The sequence below is a fragment of the Schistocerca gregaria genome, chromosome 6, assembly GCF_023897955.1.
Source record: "Schistocerca gregaria isolate iqSchGreg1 chromosome 6, iqSchGreg1.2, whole genome shotgun sequence".
Classification (NCBI taxonomy): Eukaryota; Metazoa; Arthropoda; class Insecta; order Orthoptera; family Acrididae; genus Schistocerca; species Schistocerca gregaria.
The window spans coordinates 346,469,906-346,489,734 of record NC_064925.1 but is presented as its reverse complement, the minus strand read 5'-3'; the positions used below and the strand labels follow the sequence as shown (position 1 = coordinate 346,489,734).

Below are 19,829 nucleotides of genomic sequence, written 5' to 3'. Positions count from 1 at the left end.
TAGAGGGCTACTCCTTAGCAAATAGTTATTGTAGACAGCAACATAAGGGTGGTGGTGTGGCAGTATACATTAGTGAGAATCTCGAGTACAAGAAAATAAACTATCTAGATCAGTACAACAAAGAAGGCTTGATTGAAGTGACAGGCATTGAAGTCCACACCAAAGAGTGTAGAGAGGTTATGAGAAAACATAAAGTTATTTGGATTTATCATCCACCAAAGGCTGATGTAGTTAGCTTCATAGACATATTTAGTAGAGTAGTGGGACGTTGTGGTCTCAGTGACCCAACTATACTTGGTGATCTGAATATTGAGGCAAAATCTTCCAGTTTGTGTCATATGAGGTTGATAGATACTCTTAACTCATATAATCTCATAAATGTAGTAAATAGTGATACCAGGGTAACAAAGTCCACATCTAGCAGAATTGATTACGTTATACTATGTAAACATATTAAAGACAGTGTTAGGTGCTGGAATATGGATTTTCACTACTCTGACCACAAATGCCAGCTTGTAGAGTATGTAAACACAAGCATACCAAAAATGGCAAAAGTTATCGAAAATAAAAGAATCCTAAAAGAGGGTAGCATCCTTGCCCTAAGAAATAAATTAGCTACAGAGGACTGGGATCTGGTTTAGCAGACTGAAGGATCTGAAAACAAATGGGCCAAATTCTATGATACTATGCTAAGACACTTTGACAGATGCTGCCCTGTTAAGAAAATACAAAGTGTGTTCACCCATAACCAAAGCGCAAAAACCAACAGACTGATACTTCCAGCAAATATGATAAAACTCAGGCAAAACATCCAGGACCTGGATGTGTTACACAAGTCAACAAACGTGCAGGTTTTTAAGGCCAAGTACAACGAAGCCAAGAAAATCTTTAAGAAAGAGCTTTCAAATCTAAGAAAATATATACAGCAGTGAAATAACTCAATCAGACAATATAGCCAAGACCTCATGGAGAATTGTAAATCAATTTCGCAATGCCACACCGAAGCTAGAAACTGAAATTGTAAATATAAGACACGGAGGAAACACAATTAAAGACCCTAATAAAGTCTGCAATGTTTTCAATAAATACTTTATATCAGCAGCTGTTAGTCCAGTTAATAACACAATTGTGAGTAGTGAGGTAAAGCTCTGCCCCTTTGAAGAGCCACCTTTTGAATTCAAACAAGTAAGTGAAAAAGAAATAGGCAGGATAATAAATAACCTAAAGAATAAGTTCTTATCTGGATGGGATGGTTTGAGTAGTATTGTGATTAAAAAATGTAATAAGGAATTAGTTAAAATAATCACCCACCTGGTTAACTGCAGTATCAGAGAACACACATTTACAAATGTATTGAAATGGAGCACAGTTAAACCAGTGCATAAAAAAGGATCCAAGGAAGAGGTTTCAAATTTCAGGCCCATATCATTAATACCTGTCTTCAGCGAAGTATTTGAAGTTGTGCTGCTGACACAACTTAGTGACTATTACTCGAAAAATAAGTTCCTAACAGAGACACAACATGGATTCCGAAAAGATCATAGTACTATCACAGCAATTATGGAATTTCTTCACAAAACATATGGTGCCCTTGATCAAGGAATGCAAACAGCTGGCATATTTCTAGACCTTACTAAAGCCTTTGACTCGGTAAACCATGAGTTACTTTTAAGTAAACTTGAGTCATACAATGTAAATGCTGCATCCATGCAATTGCTGGCTACATATTTATTTAACCGCAAGCAGTGTACAAAGCTGACTTACAAAATCAATAATCAGATCATTAATTTCCAGTCCAAATATGGGACAGTCACACAAGGTGTACCCCAGGGCTCAATTTTGGGCCCTTTCCTTTTCCTAGTGTACATAAATGATATAGAGCAACCTATCAACTCACAATTGGTAACCTATGCAGACGATACCTCACTGTTATTTCTTGGTAAACAAAATGATAAGTTAATGTTGGTAGCAACTGAGGGACTACGTCAAATAACTACTTACTTCCAAGGTCAAGGTTTGAAAGTTAATGTCAGTAAATCTCAGTTATTGCCATTTAAACTTACAAACTCACACCAAACCTCTATCAGTAACATAGGCGGAATTGAAGTAGTGGACACAGAAGGCTGCAGATTTCTAGGTATTCATTTAGATGAAAATCTAAGATGGGTAAACCATATCAAATTTTTATGCAATAAAATCAGCAGTTCATTACATCTAATCAGCCAGTTATAAAAGTAGTTCCACATCAGACATTAAAAACAATTTATTATGGAACCATTTTTGCACAGATTAATTATGGGATAGAGATATGGGGTTGTGCTGCCGACATACATATGAACAGAATATGAACCCTACAGAAAAGAGCAATCAGAATTATCCATGGATTAGGGTATAGAGATTCATGCACAGAAATCTTTGTTCATCATAAATACCTCACAGTCTACTCACTGTATCTTTACAAATTAATTATATTTTTTGTGACACATCAAAACAAAGCAACAAAGTGCTCTGATATGCATGTCTATAATACAAGAAATAAAGACTGCTACTACAGACAAAGAACAAAATTAAAAACAACAGACCATAGTCCATGCATTAGTGGTCAAATATGGTACAACAGATTACCGAGCTCTGGCTGCTTCGTCAGGAAAGAGGGAAAGAAAAGGAAAGATGAAAGGATGTGTGTTTTAAGGGAGAGGGTAAGGATTCATTCCAATCCCGGGAGCGGAAAGACTTATCTTAGGGGGAAAAAAAGGATAGGTATTTACTCGCGCACACACACACACACTCATATCCATCCATACATACACAGACACAAGCAGACATATTTAAAGGCAAAGAGTAAGGGCAGAGATGTAAGTCGAGGCGGAAGTGAGGAGGCAAAGCTGTTGTTGAAAGACAGGTGAGGTATGAGTGGCGGCAACTTGAAATTAGTGGAGACTGAGGCCTGGTGGATAACGAGAAGAGAGGATATATTGAAGGGTAAGTTCCCATCTCCGGAGTTCGGATAGGTTGGTGTTGGTGGGAAGTATCCAGATAACTCGGACGGTGTAACACTGTACCAAGATGTGCTGGCCGTGCACCAAGGCATGTTTAGCCACAGGGTGAGCCTCATTACCAACAAACACTGTCTGCCTGTGTCCATTCATGCGAATGGACAGTTTGTTGCTGGTCATTCCCACATAGAAAGCGTCACAGTGTAGGCAGGTCAGTTGGTAAATCACGTGGGTGCTTTCACACGTGGCTCTGCCTTTGATCGTGTACACCTTCCGGGTTACAGGACTGGAGTAGGTGGCGGTGGGAGGGTGCATAGGACAGGTTTTACACCGGGGGCGGTTGCAAGGGTAGGAGCCAGAGGGTGGGGAAGGTGGTTTGGGGATTCCATAGGGATGAAGCGAGAGGTTACGAAGGTTAGGTGGATGGCGGAAAGACACTCTTGGTGGAGTGGGGAGGATTTCATGAAGGATGGATCTCATTTCGGGGCAGGATTTTAGGAAGTCGTATCCCTGCTGGAGAGCCACATTCAGAGTCTGATCCAGTCCCGGGAAGTATCCTGTCACAAGTGGGGCACTTTTGGGGTTCTTCTGTGAGAGGTTCTGGGTTTGAGGGGATGAGGAAGTGGCTCTGGTTATCTGCTTCTGTACCAGGTCTGGAGGGTAGTTGCGGGATGCGAAAGCTGTTTTCAGGTTGTTGGTGTAATGGTCCAGGGATTCAGGACTGGAGCAGATTCGTTTGCCACGAAGGCCTAGGCTGTAGGGAAGGGACCGTTTGATATGGAATGGGTGGCAGCTGTCATAATGGAGGTACTGTTGCTTGTTGGTGGGTTTGATGTGGACAGATGTGTGAAGCTGGCCATTGGACAGATGGAGGTCAATGTCAAGGAAAGTGGCATGGGATTTGGAGTAGGACCAGGTGAATCTGATGGAACCAAAGGAGTTGAGGCTGGAGAGGAAATTCTGGAGTTGTTCTTCACTGTGAGTCCAGATCATGAAGATGTCATCAATAAATCTGTACCAAACTTTGCGTTGGCAGGCTTGGGTAACCAAGTAACCAAGAAGGCTTCCTCTGAGCGACCCTATGTATATATGACTGTACTAAGCTTGAAAAAAAATGCTATGACATTCGCAAAAGACACCAGTTGGTGTCTCCATGAAATATATATATATATTGAAAACAAAGATTCCAAGACTTACCAAGCGGGAAAGCACCGGTAGATAGGCACAATAAATAAAACACACAAACACACACACAGAATTTCGAGCTTTCGCAACCGGCGGCTGCTTCGTCAGGAAAGAGGGAAGGAAAAGGAAAGATGAAAGGATGTGGGTTTTAAGGGAGAGGGTAAGGAGTCATTCCAATCCCGGGAGCAGAAAGACTTACCTTAGGGGGAAAAAAGGATAGGTATATACTCGTGTGCACACACACACACACACACACACACACACACACACACACACACACACACACACATATATCCATCCATATATACACAGACACAAGCAGACATATTTAAAGGCAAAGAGTACCATTGTGTGTATATATATATATATACTTCCACTGTTCACAACCCTCAATATTACACAATTATGTTGCCAGTTCACTATTGGTAAATGTTGATAAGTCTCATTAATAGGTTGCAGGCAACATCAGCATACTGTTACAGTAGTTTGCTGTATAGCATCTATGAGCAATAAAAACGTAACCATACAGTTCACAGTCCTTGTGAGTAATATGGCACATGTGACACTATTTTTGCAAATAAATTAAACAGACATTGTTATTAATTGTTCTAACACATTGCCTATTTGTGTTATACTTATTCCACTGGTAAGTTGATGCAATGTTGTTGCTCTAACCAATACATAATTCCGTCTGAAAATTGGCCATGGACTGTCTGCCTCGGTACTAAAAATCGACCCTTTATATATCCTCACAATAATAGGCACTGAAACTACACATTGTCTGATGTTTAAGTTACAGAAATTACAGTTAAAACATAACTCATTCAATTAACTGAATACATCGAAAAATTCCTTGTTTTTAACCATTCCTTCTACTGCAAGGGTTAGGCCAAATTATTTGTTTAAATAATGATAGTAAGAGATGTAGTTGTACAAACACTACTTTTGATGAACCTTTAATTATTTTGGAACTAATTAAGGGCTGGCTTTGCTAATATGTTCCAAATAGACCCAAATAAATACTTTAAGAATCCTAGTGTTCTTCTTCCAAATGTTTGTAATTAGCACAGAATTTATATTTGTTTATAAGTCAACAATAGAATCTATGTCATGAAAGAATTACTGATTTCACTCTGTAACAAAGGCATTAAGTAGGAATGGTCAAAATAAATTAGGAAATTACATACATACATAAAACTGAGTACAAAATTAGGCCTGGTGCTATATACCTTAAGACTGAGGGCACCAACCGTTCTCTTTCATGAAACTAAATATTATACTCATGCATGTTAATGGTATTTAGGTAAAAATGAATTTAAGGAGGCAGATTGCAAAACAAGAGAGGAAGTAAAGAGAGCCCAGCTTGCTTCATCACAATTCCTACTCCACCCCTTCATTGGGTAGATCTCTCATGTCTTAGAAAGATGTAGCCTTCTAGATTTACTGAACTTGTGGGAATACTTGTTTTGAGCTAGATCTCTGACAGGAGTATGTATGTATGTATCTTGAAAGTCTTGAAATATTTGACAGAACTTATCAGGTGAGCAGGTAGAGGTTGCATGTGCATTGTGAAGTTTAGTTCATTCAGGTGCAAAGCTGGTGAGGATGGGCCAGCAAAGGTGGAGGAAGAGTGCATAACACAGTTTACTCCATTCTTCTTATTTTTTGTTACCTCTAATCAGAAAGAATTAAATAGAGTGTTACAGTGTGAAACTCATGGCTTGAAATACATTACTGTGTATTTTTCTGGGTAAAGTAAGGAAGTCACTGCTTCATTACCAGACATGTTCAATTACCAGTGTTGGTTGTGTCTAACATAAATAAATAATTACACAAATCTGAGTGTCTTTAATGGTCATAAAACTGGACTGGCCTATTCAGTTGCTAAGGATTTGCAGCAGCAAATTACATTATTTTATGTTACTAGCAAGTTTTCAGTAGGCAGAAAAAGGTGATTAATAAGAATGTCATAGTACTAAGGTAGATTTTGATGCCCAGTTCAGACGTTCACACCACGCCATGCCACTGCCAGTGCCAATAAAGTATCAGTATTGAGGGTTTTCATTATGGAGACCAAATGTGGGTTGGCTGCTCACCAACCAACTCTGTAGACAGCATGCTGAGGGTAAATATGTTGCTATCTTCTGTATTAAACAGTGGTATTGGCTGGAAAATTAAGAAATATTCTTGCATGTGATCTGCATAGCTCTGTCAAGTTTTATTGCTGTACCTGTGTATTGTCAATTTCTTCAAGTCCTGGGAGATAGTGTATCTTGGACTACACTGCGAGATGCAGGTTTGCAGGTTTCCCACACTGGTCAAAATAAACTTGGAGGTAGTGATCTGGTAATTCAGCCAATGACTTTAGAATATGGGTATTCCCAGCTATTTCTGCACCCTTATCTTGCTATGCAAAGTTCGGCAAAATAGACAGTAACATGGGTTTTGGAAAACCAACTGTTTGTGCTGCTTTGTATTTAGGGACACGAAACTGCAGAACTCCAGAATTCGGAGATGGGTTAGTGGAAAGATGAATTAAATAAGCTCAAATGGGATATAGTTTTGTCACTGAAATGGGGTCAGGCCAGACAGAATATAATTTGGTCACATGCTTTACAATATAATGGAACATGGAGGAAATTCAGTGTAAGTTTTGTTGTCAATAAGAATATTGTAGATGATATTACAAATGTGGAAAGAATCTCAAACAGTAGACTTATTTGAAAATACAAGGAAGAGGTTCTAAAGAAATGATTTGATTCTATGCACCAGTATGCTGACTTTCTGATGAAGTTGTAGAAGACTTCTATGGAGAATTACAGAAGCTGATAAACGACAACAAATCCTAACACACGATGATCAGTACACTCTAAATACAATTTAGACAAAAACTAGAGATAGATACTCATTGGGGGAACTTTGGGTGTGATATCACTTGTGACAGAGGTCAAACATTAATAAAATTTGAGGAGATGAACTACAAATATGTCCTTAACAAATTCATTCAAAAGAAAAGAAACAGAAAATGGTTTTGAGAAGGGCCAAATGGAAATAAAGGTGAAATAAATTTTATTTATTACTGCATACATGGACAGAACAAAAGAAAGCAAAATATCAAATGCAATGTTGTTGCTGTTGAAGATATGATGAGAGTGACAAGCAACATTAAACTCAAATGATGCTAAGTTAAACAAAACTATTTGTAATCATATCAAAGAAAAATTCAGATGTGAAAATTAATAATTATGAGACAGAATTGCCAACTTGTTTTACCTTTTTATCCTTCCCCACTCTAACCCTCTCTTCTCTCCAAGGAAGGAAGTAACAGTTTTGAAAGCTGGGATACTTTCATCACTTTTACTTATAAGTATTGTGTGTCTATTGACAGTATTAAACATTTCTCCTCCTCAAGCTACCTACTGGCCAGCAATTATGTCTGATATTTCTCTTAATATATACAAAGCTGAGAATATTTATGTATGTCTGGGAACTCCTCCCAGGACCCTGGACCCAAGTGGACCAAATTTGGCACACAAACTCCTAAGGAGGCACGGGCAAGAGACGTGTTGAAGCCCCTGGCGTATTTGCTGCCCAGCACGGCAGGTGTGTTGTGTGGGGATAGCATTGACCTGTGCCTTATCGACCTGCTTTGCAGAACAACCTACACATCAGGGGCAATGAATGGTTTTTCCATACCCAAAGTGTAGGCTGCCCAGCACAACAGGCGTGTTATGTTGGAGTAGTATATGCCTGTTTTATCGGTCAGCAGTGCATAGCACCCTACACGGTATGGGACAAAAAATAGTTTACAAGCCCTTGGCATCTAGGTTGTGCTGCACGAGAGGTGTGTTGTGGGAGTAGTACTAGCCTGCTTTCTCAACCTCTTTCACAGGGGCTACACATCTGTTGGACATGCCTGAGGGAAGGTTGAGATGGAGAGAGAAGGGGGCACGAGGGGATGGATAGGGAGAGAATGGGGGGGGGGGGGGGGAGGAGGGAATGTGTAAGGAGACAGAGTGGCAGGAGGGGATGTAAACAGAGGTTGGGGGAGTAGATGGACAAAGAGGGAGGGCTGAGAAAAAGATGGACAGAAATAGGGTTGGAGAAGGACAGATAGAAGAGGACAATGAGATGGACAGATTCGGAGGCAAGGAATTTACAGACAGACAGATAGAGAGAGAGGGGGGGGGAGAGAGGAGGGGATGGATAGGTAGAGGGGGTGGATAGGGAAAGAGGGAGCAGGAGGAGATGTAAAGATAGACAAAGGGTGAGGAAAGAAATGAATAGAGGGGGGGGGGATAGAAAGAGAGAGGTGGGTTGGTGAGATGGGCAGATAGGGAGGCGAGGAGGTGATGGGCAGTGAGGGGGGAGGAGAAGGAGAGATGTGAGCATTATATATGACACGCATGTAAGCATAGCCACGAGGAAAATGATAGTTATAAAACTATTTGTAGCCACCTTTGAGAGGCTGTGAGAAAATAGAAGGAAACAGTTGAAAACAGTGAATAAAACAAAACAGAAATTTATCTTTGGATAACTTCATATTTCATCAGTTAAGATGTCAAATGATACTGCAATAGCAATAAAGAGGAAACTTTAGAAGAATTCCAAGACATATTTAAATTTTCTACTGCTAAAGCAATGAAGCTGAGGCCGAGATTGTTGAAATGAAAATAATAACATGCCAAGGCAGATGTACTAAGTCATACAAAGTTTGAAGAATGGGAAGGTGCCAAGGAGATAATTGTGTTTCAGTAAAAATGCGTAAATTTAAAAGCTAAGTAATATAAAGGAAGCTTGAAAATTGTTTGCAGAATGTTTGTGTACTTGAAAAGAAAGACGACAGAAAAGTCATAAAAACTGTAGACCTATCAGTATACCTTCCCTAATAAAGGATGTTCACTAAAAGTATCTCTAAACTACAAAGAAAGAAAAAAAATCAGATTTTAATTAAGCAAAGGAACACCCTGGCTTTAGAAGTTTATATAATACAACACTTGAAACTACTGAATAAAATTATAATATTAAGCATAAAGCATGAATTACCACTTTGTCTGGGATTCATAGATAGTGAGGAAGCATGTGAGCCACTTTCATCAAAATCTGCACCTACAATCTGTGAGGAATAATGCAGTGTTTAGTATCTGCCCAAGCATGACAATGCCCCTGAACAACATTGTCAGCACAAGGTACTGTATGGTTGACGATGGCTCAATAAATTGTGCAATAGAATCCCCCAGGAGAAAATGTAAACTCACTGTGCTAGTCAATCTATGAAGAAGCAGAAAGTCCAAAGCCACATAGAGATGTGCAGAGGGATAAACACAACACATGGCAGTTGTGAGCAGCTAACAACTGAGCACACAGAAATGGCATACAGCATGAGGCGTAAGATGAGGTCCGCTGTGGTTGGACTCAGCATTAAAATTGCTCATGCAGGTTGCTGTCTCCTGCAGGTAAACCCTTCCATCAGCAAGTCTCTCCATACAATGCATGGTGTGTGTACCCTGTGCCAGTTGTCCACACTAGACCAATGTGCTACTCATGCTAGTTCTTCTGCTTTGCATCAAAGTGTCGACTGGTGGGGATACTAAATAGAGGTTCAATTGCTTCCTCAAAATAATGAGGTACTTTGTACTCAAAGAGGGCCCAGGCAATGAAATTTTGTGTCACCAAAACTTTTCTCATCCGTGCTTGAAGTATTCAGACCCTTAAACTGGGAAAATGATAAAGGAATATACGTTAATGGAACATCTGAAACACGCATTTTGTTGATGATTTTGTAGTGTTTGCTTCAAGTGCAGAGAAATGCCAACAATAAATGGAAAAGCTTGATAGAACAAGTTTGAAAATAAATTGTAATTAAAATAAAGTGTGACCAACATATCAAAAAGAGAATAGCGTACATCAAAAAGAATATAGTGCATATGAACAATGAAGTTCAGTTCATGAATGAATTTTGCATTTAAAGCAGTTGAAAGTGATGACTGGATAGACAAAAAAAGAAATGAAAATGAAGAGTGAAAAAGCCTCTCTCTCTCTCTCTCTCTCTCTCTCTCTATCTATCTATCTATCTATCTATCTATCTATCTCTTTATCTCTCTCTTTATCTCTCTCTTTTTTGAGTGTTTTTGGTAAAGTCAGTAGTTCAAAACTAAAGTTTCCAAAACGTATCTAAAAAGAGAAGGCCGTGATCAGTGTGTAGTGTCAGTTTTCACTGTTGGCAGTGAGATGTGGCTATTTATATGAAAAACCATTAAAAAAACTGAGGGCTAATCAGAGAACAATGTGGAAATACATTTGAGAATTACTTGGAGAGACAAGAAAAATAAACAAATTTATCAGGAAACAGAGTGTAGTGGGCTGACTTAGTAATGACTTCAGTTATGATGAATGGAATTGGAAAGGACATTCAGGTAAGTTGATTAAATAGTAGAGAACCTAAGGAAGTTCTTTGCCAGTGTAAGGGTACATATAAATTAGTTAATATTTCACTGGTTTTGTGAAACGCTTGCATCCTTAGCAGAGAGTATGATTGAAATCATTCATAACAGGCATTCAGCTGAGTTTAAGCAGCACTGTTATTGTTAGTTAAGGTACTGAGATGATTCTGTGTCAGTTGGGATTGAATTTTTATGTTTGAGATGTTCCTGGGGAGTCATGGCAGCAAAAGACATCCATTTGATGAGTTTCAACCATAACAAGTAGTCGCTCGGATTCTGCAGTACCATGCATTGCACCATGGTGTCATTAATACAGATCTAAGAATGTAGAACATAAAAAATAGAAGAGTCAGACAACAGAAACCTGACAGACAAGATGTCATTGGGAAACAACTAAGTTGTTATCTGAATTGTAAACCGAGTTTTAATTGTAGTCTGGCCGATAAATTAAGACTGTGTCCAGAGTACATAGCCAGTTATTCTTCATAGTAAAAGTAGCTTTATGGGAATAACAGCTAGTAGATGTGAAGCTTCTATCTGCTGTGAGGTAAAAGCATACTTTAAGATGGTGGAAACCATCACTCTAGATTGAAAGCGACACTAATGGAATGTGATTATATGACAATGAAATATATGCAGGACAAACTTGGATGCTTATAGCTCAAGACTATAATGCATGGTAAGATCTAGATATCTTTATCTAACTGTGGATGTCAAAAGACAGATAGTATGATGATTATGATATCCAGCACTTCTTGTTGTGTCTTTATCTCTTCCTGTAATAAAAATGCATATTGAAAAATTTTATCGGTATGTACAAAATACACATACACTGATGAACCAAAACATTATGACCACAGCCCACTGCAAGATTGAATGCCCCCTGGTGGTGCTCTGGCAAGTGACATGGTAAGGAATGAATATGAGCTGAACAGAGACAAATGGGCAGTAATTATAGTGAAGATATGGGCCTCAAATGCAGAAAACTGCTGATATAGGAGGTTCTGACAAAGGGCACATTGTTGCGGCACTCCGGCTGGAAACAAGTCTCTGAAATGGGCAGCTGGTCTCCTGTTGGCATACTACTGTCGTGAGCTCCTATGGAAAGTGGTTGAAGGATGGTGAAATAATGAATAGATCATATAGTATTGAACGACCATATCTCATCACAAAAATTAGAGGTCAGAGGATCCCCCACTGTGTAACCCAGGATAGGCAGCGATCTGAGGGAGACCTGAGAACAGAGTACAATGCTGGTGCATGCACAATTGTTTTGCAGCACACCATTCAAAGGCCATTGTTAAAAATTGAGTTCCACATCATACAACACCGGTGTGTTCTTGTTTTGACCCAACGACTTTGTCAGTCATGATTGCAGTGGATACATCGTCACCACGTTTTCACTGTGGATCAGCAGAAACATGTCACCTGTTGAATGAATCGCTTTTGTTATTACATCAGGTGTTTGGTTGGGTCCTTATATGCCATCATCCAGGGGAATGGCAGCACGAAACATGCACCATGCCACAGATGCAGGCCACTGAGGACAGATTTATGCTATGGGATACATTGAGTTGGACTTCATGGGATCTGTGATCTGTGGTGGTAATCAAAGGCATCATGACAGCAGTGAACTATATGAACATTATTGTGGACCATCTGCATCACTTCATGCTTGAAATCTCCCCCTAGGGTAATGATGTCTTGTAGCAGGATAACTATTGTGTTACAAGGTCAGTTTAAGGAGCATTATAGTGACATCACATTGGTGTCTTGACCAGCAGACATGCCTGATCTGTACACATTGGAATACATATTGGGTGCATCACTTGTGTTTGTCACTGTCTTATCAACATGGCCTACAGGAAGAAGCCCATAGTGCATACTTTGTTGTGGGCACAATGAAAATGTTTCTGTTGAAAATGTTTTGTTGGGTCAGTTCAGATACTATTATACTTACAAGTTGCTCCACTTCCCAGCTAATGATAACTTATGTGTAGTCCTGTCATAAATTGCATTTGATGTAAGACTTAGGTACTGGTGTATAAACTTCTAATTTTTAACAGAACACTTAAAATATGCAAAAATTTGAGGTAGTATTTAGTGATAGTGCAAGAAAATTTGAATCAAAGCCTCCACGTCTGTATAATTACAGATATTAAAATCATCTTAACATTTATAATTTTTGGGTTTGTCATGATATTTCAGTGTGTAAATGGCACAACCTTTGTTGAGGCTTCAGTACTGCAAGAAAACGGCTACTACCAGTGTTCACATTGGATATGTTTGTTACCAGTACATTGAGATGTGAGTAAATGCTAGAGCTTGTAAGCTGTTCGTTAGTGGCACTTGACCTGCAGTTCAGAAGCAGTGAGATGCATACCAACCTTTTGTGCAGGAATCTTCAGTACCTGAGTGTTGGCTTGATACAGAAAATTGTGTGCTGCATGATAAGATGAAGATTCTATCATCAATCTTGTCTTTTTGGTTTAAATCCTTAAGGGAGCAGTACATATTCTTAATTTCAAGAATGTAATTAATATAGTTAAATATATGTTGGTCACTGTGGTGCAGAACACAACTCTTTCAAACATTAGATCCTGTGAGCAGGACAAATTGTTCGATTATGTCCTTGTCACAACACAGTTGAAGATTTACACAGCAGCACACGTTAGGCAAGATACTGGTTGCAAGTTTGTTGGTGTTATTGCTTGTTCACAGTGATTCCTTATTGTGTTCTGGGAAGAGGGTTCTGTAGCCCTGCACATCCAAAGGAGAATGGGTTGAATTTATGAAGAAAAATATGTTTCCTGTCATTCTTCCAATACAAATTAATAAATTATCATAAATTTTGAACCAGTTGTATGGTTGTTATTCTGATAATTTTAAAATGTGTACTCACATTATTACATTTTCTTGTGTCTGTAAAATAATTCTAAGCTACTGTGTTAAAATTATACGTACTTTGTTACAAAATTCTCCCATTTGCTAATTTTTTTTTGTTTTTGTTTTTGTTTTTAAAGGTCTTCAGGATTGTGGACTTTAATGCATGTGAGAAAAACACCATCATTCTGTAAACTATTTTGTAAAACGAATGGCCAGACACCAGAATTAACTATAAGGTTTGAGACTGATGCTAATACAGATGACAATGGAAGTTTGAATATTGGTAGAGATACTACCAACAACCAGTCAATACTATATACTTTTTCACCTTTATCTGAGGAGTGGAGCTGTACTTCCATGGAAACAGAAACAATAAGCCTTCTTGTGGATAGCTTTCAGTATATTACTGACATCCTAAGAAAAGTTAGTTGTATTTCAGATACTATGTATTATAATACTAATAATTTATTTGTCTTCAGAGTGTTCCAGATTAGAAATACATAAAAGAAGAATATGATTTTCTGCAGAAGTCACCCATTATTCTTATTTGTTGTCTGTGCAGATAGGGAAAAAACGCATTTAATATTGAGAATCTTTGACAGCTGTGTTGCAAAAGAACCACGGTTTCATATAAATCATTGCCATGGACGTTGAAATGTCTCTTAAATCTTTTCATTGTCCACACACAATTAAATTAGAACATAGTAGCAATGAATTGCACTTGCCATTTTCCTTGTTGTCTGCACCACACCAGAAAATCATAGTATTAATTTCTTGTCAGTGTCTCCTGTGACAAATTTTACAAGGAACTGTAAGAGTTCATAATAATGATTTCTGTGTAACCCTTTTTGTAGTTCAGTAGCACACAGTTCACGTATATCTTCAATATGTGAAGCAATAAAATGCTTTTTTACCTACTCCCTTCTGCACTGTACATAATTAGAATCTCTACAGTTCCATTTTTCTCTGAATCTTTAGTAAAGAGTATACCACAGTTATTTGTAGTCTAAACATTTTACATTTAAAGATATTTCACCAATGTTGCTGTGGTTTTGAGTCCAGAGACTTGTTTGATGCAACTCTCCACGCTACTCTATCCTGTGCAAGTAACTATTGCAACCCACATCCTTCTGAATCTGCTCAGTGTATTCATCTCTTGGTCTCCCTGTACCATTTTTATCCCCCATGCTTCCCTCCAATACTAAATTGGTGAACTTTTGATGTGCTTCAAAATGTGTTCTACCAACCGATCCCTTCTAGTCAAGTTGTACCACAAATTCCTCTTCTCCCCAATTCTGTTCAGTATCTCCTCATCAGTTACGTGATCTACCCATCTAATCTTCAGCATTTTTCTGTAGCACCACATTTTGAACACTTCTATTCTCTTCTTGTCTAAACTATTTATTGTCCAGGTTTCACTTCCATACATGCCTACACTTCGTGCAAATACTTTCAGAAAAGACATCCTGACAATTAAATCTATAAGTGATGTTAACAAATTTCTCTTCTTTAGAAATGCTTCTCTTGCCATTGCCAGTCTACATTTTATATCCTCTCTACTTCGGCCATCATCAGTTATTTTGCTCCCCAATAGCAAAACTCATCAACTACTTTGTCTCATTTCCTAATCTGATTCCCTCAGCATCACCCGACTTAATTCGACTACATTCCATTATCCTCGTTTTGCTTTTGTTGGTGTTCATCTCACATCCTCCTTTCAAGACATTGTCCATTCCATTCATGTGTCACTGACATAATTACAATGTCATCGGCAAACATCAAAGTTTATATTGTTTCTCCATGAATTTTAATTCCTACTCCAAATTTTTCTTTTGTTTCCTTTACTGCGTGTTCAATATACAGATTGAATAACATCGGGGATAAGCTACAACCCTGTGTCCCTTCTCAACCAATGCTTCCCTTTCATGTCTCTTGACTCTTATAACTGCTACCTGGTTTTTGTACAAATTGTAAGCAGCCTTTTGCTCCCTGTATTTGACCCCTGCGACCATCAGAATTTGAAAGAGAGTGTTCCAGTCAACATTGTCAAAAGCTTTCTCCAAGTCTACAAATGCTATAAATATAGATTAGCTTTTCCTTAATCTATCTTCTAAGATAAGTCGTAGGGTCAGTATTGCCTTGCATGTTCCAACATTTCTGCAGAATCCAAGCTGATCTTCCCTGGCTTCTACCATGTTTTCCATTGACCTGTAAAGAATTTGTGTTAGCATTTTGCTGCCATGACTTATTAAACTGATAGTTCAGTAATTTTCACATCTTTCAACTTTTGTGGTAAGAATTATTATATTCTTCTAGAAGTGTGAGGGTTTTTCACCTGTCTCATACATCTTGCTCACCAGATGGTGGCATTTTATCATGGCTGGCTCTCCCAAGGCTATCAGTAGTTCCAATGGAATGTTGTCTACTCCTGGGGCCTTGTTTTGACTAGGTCTTTCATTGCTCTGTCAAATTCTTCACGCAGTATCGTATCTCCCATTTCATCTTCATCTACATCCCCTTCCATTTCCATAATATTGCACTCAAGTACATCTCCCTTGTACAGACCCTCTACATACTCCTTCCACCTAACAGGTGGCTCTCTTTTCTCCAAAGGTGTCTGTAATATTCCTGTAGGCTGTATCTATCTTACCCCTAGGGACATATGCCTACATCTGACCTCTAACCATCCCTACTTAGCCATTTTGCATTTCCTTTAGATCTCGTTTCTGAAACGTTTGTACTCCCTTTCGCCTGCTTCATTTACTGCATTTCTATATATTCTCCTTTCATGAGTTAAATTCAATTTCTCTTCTGTTACCCAAGGATTTGTACTGGCCCTCGTCTTTTAACCTACTTGATCCTCTGCTGCCTTCACTATTTAATCTCTCAAAGCCACCCATTCTTCTTCCACTGTATTTCTTTCCCATGCTCTTGTCAATCATTCCCTAATGCTCTATCTGAAACTCTCTACAAAGTCTGGTTCTTTCTGTTTAACCAGGTCCCATCTGATTATTGCTCCATAGTCCAGTTTTATGGCTTTGGCATCATTTGGACATTTTCATCATTGATGAGTGGTTTTGAAATTCCAATTCACCCTGTAATTCCCTGCTTATGTAGCTACCTTTGCATTGTTCTTATGCTGACGGGGTTCACGAGAGCAGTGACTTTTGCATCTGTCATCATCTTAGTTTTTGTCCCAATCCTCTTCAATGACTGTCTCTGGTGATCATTCAATATACACTTTCATCCATATTATGACTTAGTGGATTATGTCTTTCTACTTTGCCTGTATGGGGTATAAATCTACGATATGATACCTCTTGAAACACCAAATGCTTCTGTTACCTTGGTTATGAGAGCACCCACCATACAAGCAGTGACAATTTGCCCACATTAAAATTCACTTAGTGTTGTGTTGACTACTGTAGGAGTCAGCTCCAAAACAAACAAGAAAGAAGAGAAGCTGTAATGGCCGGTGGAAGGAATCCAAAGTGATCTGTACATATCACATGCTGAGTAATATACCACTTTATTTCTAAAAAGAAAATAAACACAATGTGCTTCCTGTGCCTCCTACATACAATTGCATTACTCACTATTACTACTCACAAAACGCAGGCTAAGTAACACCTTTCTATTTCTCAGTACTGACACTCTTGAAGTCTGCGACTGAACTGGGCCTGACCAGCAGTGGGTTACTGGTTAAATCAGCATTGACAAGGGATGCTGAACTCTGTCTTCCTGAAAGTGTGGCACTGCCCACTCTTTCTTTTGGCACGTGGGTCAGCGCCTTCTCGATGCTGTTTCATGGTGGTTTGCTGATCGGTGTGCAGTTGATGCTTTAGGACTGCATAAACAACTCCAGCATAATGCACTCACAACTAGGCAGAACACTTTTCTGACAGTGACTGACCCTTGCAGCATATTGAGGACATGGGACATGTGCCATTTATGGTCAAGTACAAGAGTGCAATCTGCAGTCTTGGCTAGCATCCAAATTTGTGTTGAAGCATGCATTTCTCACAGTGTTTCCATATTTTTGTCAAATTCCTGTACTGTTTAATGCAGTGAAAAATTCATGCCACACTTGGAGTGATTACTCTATGTATATTAGGAAAGTACTCTGTAATTCCTAGTCCTAACCTACTCTTCTTCTTCTTCTTCTTCCTCCTCCTCTTCTTCTTCTTTTTATTTATTTATTTATTTATTTATTTATTTTGAGGTGGGGTGGCTATCACGATATGATAAGCAATTTCTGCTATTGGATTTGCTATCTTTTTTTTACTCATACTATACTCGGGACCTTTGCCTTTCGCTGGCAAGTGCTCTCCTTTCTTTCAGGAGTGCTAGTTCTGCAAGGTTCGCAGGAGAGCTTCTGTAAAGTTTGGAAGGTAGGAGACGGATACTGGCAGAAGTAAAGCTGTGGGTACCGGGCATGAGTCGTGCTTCGGTAGCTCAGATGGTAGAGCACTTGCCTGCGAAAGGCAAAGGTCCCGAGTTCGAGTCTCGGTCGGGCACACAGTTTTAATCTGCCAGGAAGTTTCAGTTTCTGTTGTGATTATGGTCAGATGACAGTAATTAGCAGCCTTCGAACAGGGAATGATAGTTGGCACCAGATGTGCCGGGCGTTAGGTAATTCAGTATTCTGAGATCCACAGTGTCAAGAGTATGCCGAGAATACTAAACTCTGGCATTACCATGGATAGTGCAGTGGCTGATGGCCTTCACTTAATGACGGAGAGCAGTGGCCTTTGCGTATAGTTGTCATTGCTAACAGACAAGCAATGCTGCATAAAATAACCACAAAAATCAAATGTGGGACGTACAATGGACATAACTGTTAGAACAGTGACGCGAAATTTTGCATTTTTGGGCTGTGGCAGCGCGTAACTCATGTGAGTGCCTTTCCTAACAGCACATCACCAGCAGTGCCTCTCCTGGGCTTGTGACCACATTGATTGGACACTAGACAAATGGAAAACCATGGCCTTTTCAAATGAGTCCTTATTTTAGTTGTTAAGAGCTGATGGAAGGCTTTGAGTGTGACGTAGATCCCACAAAGCCATGGGCCCATATTGTCAACAAGGCACTGTGCAAGATGGTGATGGCTCCACAATGACATGGGCAGCAGTTATATGTAATGGACCGGGTCCTATGATCAAACTGAACTGATCATTGACTGGAAATGGTCATTCGTAGACTCTATGTTCCGGGACAATGATAGAATTTTTATGGCTGACAGTGTGCCATGTTACCAAGCCACAATTGTTCATGATTGGTCTGAAGAATATTCTGTACAATTTGAGTCAATGATTTGGCCACCCAGGTTACCCAATGTGAATCCCATTGAATGTTTATGGGGCATATCAAGAGGTCAGTTTGAGCACAAAATCCCGCACTGGCAACACTTTCACAATTATGAATGGCTATGGAGGCAACATGGCTCAATATTTCTGCAGGTGACTTGCAACAACTTGTTGAGTCCATATCACATTGAGTTGCTGCACTATGCTTGGCAAAAGAGGTCCAACATGGTATTAGAAGGTGTCCCACAATTAGTGAAGTTTTCCTAATAGACTGTTGTGATCTTCACAATGAAAGGCCTTGTTAAGGTCACAGAAATACCAAATAGGTAATCTTGTGTGTACTTGTACTAGAATTGAGTTAGTGAAATCATACATTGCTTTTCGATTAGAAAAGCCTTTATGGAAGACAAATAGAGCATTTTCCTAAAGGTTATTTTTGAAAAGTTTCTGAGATAGTATGTTAGAAGCTAGCCTCTCAAAAAATTTCGAAGGAGGAAGAGGGGTCTAAAATTAGAGTTTTGCTTTTCTCTACTTTTATGAATGGGTGCCGGTGCTGCATACTTCAGTCATTCAGGAAGTACAGTTTGACTTGTGAACTGATTGTGAAGTAATTGAAAGGGGTTGCTACCAAGTCAATGCAAGTCCTTAGTACTTGCTGAGATACCACAACCAGAAGATTTACTGCTTTTTATGATCTTTTGTGTGTGTGTGTGTGTGTGTGTGTGTGTGTGTGTGTGTGTGTGTGTGTGTGTGTGTTAGCAGAAGAGCCAACACCATGTTACGAGTGGAGGCCGAAATGCATGCGTTTTAGTTCACGCAGGCTGGCGTGAAGAGGGAAGAACTGACGTGAGGTCTGGAACATGACAAGGAATGAGAATTCAGAAAGCGGACATAATTACTTTGATACTTAACTTTAATCCATTAATGATGAACATTGCTATTGACGGTACATGATTCACAATATTATCTGTTCAGAATACATTCTTGAAGTAACTATAGTAACTGAATATGGC

The 19,829-nt window shown here is 39.1% G+C and overlaps 1 protein-coding gene across 3 annotated transcripts in view; it reads left to right on the top strand.

Moving 5' to 3' along the window:
• Positions 1-19,829, top strand: part of LOC126279105 (uncharacterized) — a 183,224-nt gene that overhangs the window by 143,700 nt on the left and 19,695 nt on the right. For all 3 annotated transcript variants that reach the window (XM_049979585.1, XM_049979584.1, XM_049979586.1), the window contains one exon: positions 13,648-13,933. In XM_049979585.1, coding sequence (XP_049835542.1) covers positions 13,648-13,933 — 286 coding nt within the window. The remainder of the gene's footprint in view (positions 1-13,647; positions 13,934-19,829) is intronic.